Source organism: Musca vetustissima, unplaced genomic scaffold (assembly GCF_032173495.1).
Source record: "Musca vetustissima isolate MV318-11 ecotype Yass unplaced genomic scaffold, APGP_CSIRO_Mvet_v1 utg5354, whole genome shotgun sequence".
Lineage (NCBI taxonomy): Eukaryota > Metazoa > Arthropoda > Insecta > Diptera > Muscidae > Musca > Musca vetustissima.
The window spans coordinates 166,244-171,444 of record NW_026874964.1 but is presented as its reverse complement, the minus strand read 5'-3'; the positions used below and the strand labels follow the sequence as shown (position 1 = coordinate 171,444).

The window sequence follows — 5,201 nt, the reverse complement described above, 5'->3', positions numbered from 1 at the left end:
CCGCATTCAAAATCGAAAACAAAGTCTAAAATGCCACTATTTGCCAAGAAAGTTCCCAAGCCCACAATACCAGCCGATTCGGTATTTCACGACAACAACAATGGTCTAATGTCAAATGGTAAAGTACCCCCCAGCCAGCAGCAACAACAACAGAATGGCAATTACACTCAAAGGACACCATCGATAAGTGAATCAAATGTTCAAAAACCCCAATTAGTATTCCATTGCCAGCTGGCCCATGGCAGTCCCACTGGCCTAATTACCGGCTTTGCCAGTGTACGAGAATTGTATAAGAAAATTGCCGAATGTTATGATATACCAGCTGAGGAGATCTTGTTCTGCACCCTCAACTCCCACAAGGTGGATATGACCAAACTGCTGGGTGGTCAAATTGGTTTGGATGATTTCATTGGTGCCGGTTTTGCATTTATCAAACGGATCAAAGAGGGATCCATTATTGATCGCATCGAACACATTTTAGTGGGAGATCACATCGAGAAATTGAACGGGGAGAGTATGGTGGGCAAGAGGCATTACGAAGTGGCCCGTCTGCTGAAAGAAATCCCTACCGGCTCCTCGTTCACCTTGCGTTTGGTCGAGCCAATGCGTAGTGGTTTCCAAGGTATTGGCCCTCGATCACAATCCCGCATGCCTTCCGGTCGTGGTGGCTATGGCAGCGGTAAGGAAACGTTACGTTTCAAGGCCAACGGCAATGTGGAGATTGAAGAGAAATTCGATGATTCAACCCAAGCGGGTATTGAGGCCATAAATAATCTGCTCGAATCCTTTATGGGTATTAATGATGCGGAGTTGGCAACGCAGATTTGGGATTTGGGTGCCGACAAAACTAATTCCATGGATTTTGCTGAGGCCATTGATAATTCGGATTTGGAATCGTTCGGATTTACCGATGATTTTATTATTGAACTGTGGGGTGCTATAACGGATGCCAGACGCAAGAAAAGTAATAAATAGAGAGGGGGAATGTTTTTTGTGGAATGCAGGGGGACGACGAGGAGGAGGAGGAGGTGAAATTATGAAAAATAAATACTATTAAAATTTGTTGTTAATTTTTATTGATTAAAAAAAAAACTTAGTAAATAAAATATAATAATTGCTCATAATCTATAAGAAAATTAAAACAATTTTAAAGAGGGGGGTATTGAAAAAAAAAATTGGATTGGAAAAAAATCTATGAAATCGGACCAAGGATCTTTCAGTTCCTGAGGATTTATAGAAAAAAAATCAGACCTCTGTGTCTGTAGAATTTTTTTCTATAAAAAATCGATCCTCAATGTCTGAGGAATTTTTTTCTATCGAAAAAAATCAGACCTCAGTGTTTGAGGATTTTTTTCTGTATAGGAAAATCAGACCTCAGTGCCTGAGAAATTTTTTTCTATAGAAAAAAATTCCTCACACCCAGAAGTCTGATTATTTCTATAGAAAAAAAATTCCCAAGACATTGACTATCGATTTTTTATATAGAAAAAAATTCCTCAGACACTGAGGTCTGATTTTTTTCTATAGAAAAAAATGCCTCAGACACTGAGGTCTGATTTTTTTCTATAGAAAAAAATGCCTCAGACACTGAGGTCTGATTTTTTTCTATAGAAAAAAATGCCTCAGACACTGAGGTCTGATTTTTTTCTATAGAAAAAAATTACTCAAACACTGAGGTCTGATTTTTTTCTATAGAAAAAAATTACTCAAACACTGAGGTCTGATTTTTTTCTATAGAAAAAAATTCCTCAGACACTGTGGTCTGATTTTTTTCTATAGAAAAAAATTCCTCAGACACTGAGGTCTGATTTTTTTCTATAGAAAAAATTCCTCAGACACTGAGGTCTGATTTTTTTCTATAGAAAAAAATTCCTCAGACACTGAGGTCTGATTTTTATCTATAGAAAAAATTCCTCAGACACTGAGGTCTGATTTTTATCTATAGAAAAAAATTCCTCAGACACTGAGGTCTGATTTTTATCTATAGAAAAAAATTCCTCAGACACTGAGGTCTGATTTTTTTCTATAGAAAAAAAATTCTTCAGAATGAAAAATGTTTTCTTTGGAAAAAATAACTGTCTGAGGATTTTTTTCTATAGGAAAAAGGGTGTAAGTTCTTTTTATTTCCTTTAGAAAAAATTTCATCAAGAACTGAGGATTGATTTTTTCGATAAAGGCCCCCTTCTGTACTATTTTTTCTAAATATTTAAATTAATTTTATTTCTCTTTTTTCTTATCATCATCTTCGTAATAATATATATTCAATTGCCAATATTTATATATTTAAATTATATAAATACAACAACAAGAAGACATACATATATAAATTTAATTGTATACATTTTGTGTTAATTTATAATATGTATATGCTTAATTAATTATATATTAATTATAGTTTCTATTTTTATGATTAAGAAATTCGTCAATATTTTGAAATTATTTTTTTGTGCTGCTTTAAATTTAATAATTTTGGTTTTCAAAAATCAATTTAGTATTTTATCATTTTAAATTTGTAAAATTATTGTTTAGATTTATTTTTGACTTTTGGTTCCATTTTATTATTTTTTTCGCTCAAAAATATATATGTTAATTATAAAAAATAATAATTTAAAACAAAGTTTTTTGGTTTTTATTTTTGTATTTTTTTGCTGTTAATGGTAAGTTTATTATTTTTAATTGTTTTTTTAATCTAAACTAATTCCAACTTTTTCCGCATTTCTAGAGCCCACAACAGACCTCATTTGGCTTATGTGTATGTTCATCTCATGTTGGACATGAGATCCACGCCTAACCTAGGCGTGGATTTTTTAAAATAATTTTTTTTTTTTTTTTTTTGGGGAATGCTAAAGGCGTGGATTTTAAAATTATTTTTTTAATTGAATTGACCTCACGTGCATTTTTTAAAAATTATTTTTTTAAGCATTGACATATGCGTGGATTTATTTTAAAATCCATCAAATATTTTTTTTTTTTTTTTTTTTTTTTTTTTTTTTTTTGTTGTTTTGAGAATATGCATAGAATCACTTTCTAAGTCGATTTATGCATGTCCGTCCGTCCGTCTGTCTGTCTGTCCATGTTAAATTGTAAACAAAGTACAGGTCGCATTTATGATCCGAATTGGTGAAAATTGGCATAGGTCACTTATTTGGCCCAAGGACGAACCCTATTGAAATTTGAAAAAATCGGTTCAGATTTAGATACAGTGGTTGTCAGCAAATCTCAACGTAATATAGCAGAAATTGTTAATACTGTTAATAGAATTGTTAATAACGCTTTTTACGGGTGAATTGAGTGAAAGACAAGGGCAGAGTTGCACCAAATAAAATTCTTACCCCAAGTGACGAACGATGGATCATCAGAAAAATTAATGAAAATCCCAGGTTATCGGCACAAAAATTGGCTGATGAAGTGCAAAACAGTATTGGTAAAAATTGTAGTGCTGCAACGATCCGCCGTGTGCTACGTTCACATGATTTTCATGGTCGAGTACGTTTAAAAAGCCTTTTATGAACCAAAACCAGTGAGCGGAGCAAAATAGTCGGACGGGACCGACCATATGATACCCTACACAACATCCACGAAAATCTAACTTTCTGTGATCTACATTCTGAGATTGGGCAATATTTCGCGATATTTGCACCCTCTTGATCGACTAGAGGCCAACAAATATTATTCAGTACATCTCTTCTAAATATTTGCCACGATTCCTTTCACCAGGTGTTGTGTTGTGATGTTCTGCTTTCAATTGTGGCCTATAGATCAACTCGAAAAAAAAAAACACAAAAAAATTAAGTTTTCGGTCCACTCCATCCCAATATTATTAATTGGTCATCAGCGAAAATTATAGGCGTTGTCCTTGACCATACCTAGATCCTCATGGAAAATTTCAAAACGATCAGCGTTATATTCCCGCCCCTATCAACTATTGACCTATCTTTATCAAAACAAGCATGGTTATTCTCTAGCCAGATCCCCTTCTCCATGCTAAAATTCGCGGTGTTTGGGCCATAATTGTGGCCTCTGGAGCGACCAGAAAATCAGACAAAAATAATGTTTATGGTCCATTTCACCGCCTTAATATTAACTGATCTTTCCAAAAAAAAAATAGGGGTCTTCATTGGTCAGAACGCATTCTACATGCAAAATTTCGTGAAGATTGGTCTATAACTGTGGCCTGTATCGTTTTTAAAAATCATGCGTTTGGCGGAAGCCCAATAAAGAACTTCAATTAAAGAATATGCGTGCGACGGTAAAACACGGTGGCGGTAGTGTTATGGTGTGGGCATGTATGTCTGCAACGGGCGTTGGAAATCTGGGAAATATGAAAATTTATGTATCTGAATATTCTTAAAGATAACCTATTACAAAGTGCAGAAAAACTCGGTCTAAGAAGAAAATTCCGTTTTTACCAGGATAACGATCCGAAGCATAAGCCTGGAATTGTGCAGACTTGGCTGATTTGGTATTGTCCTCATTTGATGGGACCACCGGCACAGTCTCCAGACTTAAATGTGATAGAAAATTTATGAGCATTACCAGAAAAAAAATAAGAAATCACAACATCTCAAGCAAAGAAGCCTTAAAAATGCGCTACAACAGGAGTGGAATAATATAACGCCAGAAACCACACAAAAACTTGTTGCATCCTTGCAGAAAAGACTAAAAGCTGTTATTGATCAAAAGGGTTACCACACAAAATATTAAAAATGTATTACAAATTAAATATTATGTTACTTTTTTTGTTTCAATTATTCTGCATCAAATAAGCTGTTCCAATTGAAAAGCCAGTGAGCGGAGCAGTATAGTCGGACGGGGCCGACCATATTATACCCTACACAACTACCACGGAACTCTAATTTTCTTTATTCCAAGAATGGGCCATATTTCGCGATATTTGCACCCTCTTAACCGATTAGAGGTCAATAGCTGTTATTTCTTGCCATGACATCTATTTCGAATTATGTTTTATTTCATAATATCCATTTTTTTTTTCATTTTACACAGAAAGGTCTTGGTTGACTTGACCCGCTGAATAGTGACAGATCATTACAAAATCCAGTGTAATATTCAGATTATAATTGTGGCATATAGATCGACTTGAAAAAACACAATAAAAATAAGTCTCGGTCCACTTCATCCCAAAATTATATCTAATCATCACCGCAAATTATAGGCGTTGTCCTTGACCATAACCGGAACCT

At 34.4% G+C, this 5,201-nt stretch overlaps 1 protein-coding gene across 1 annotated transcript; it reads left to right on the top strand.

Annotated features, from left to right (window-relative positions):
- The first annotated feature begins 30 nt into the window (after positions 1 to 30).
- LOC133337482 (PDZ domain-containing protein GIPC3) lies at positions 31 to 975 on the top strand. Its single transcript, XM_061545701.1, has one exon. The coding sequence runs from the start codon at positions 31 to 33 to the stop codon at positions 973 to 975; it is 945 nt and encodes a 314-aa protein (XP_061401685.1).
- The last annotated feature ends 4,226 nt before the right edge of the window (positions 976 to 5,201 follow it).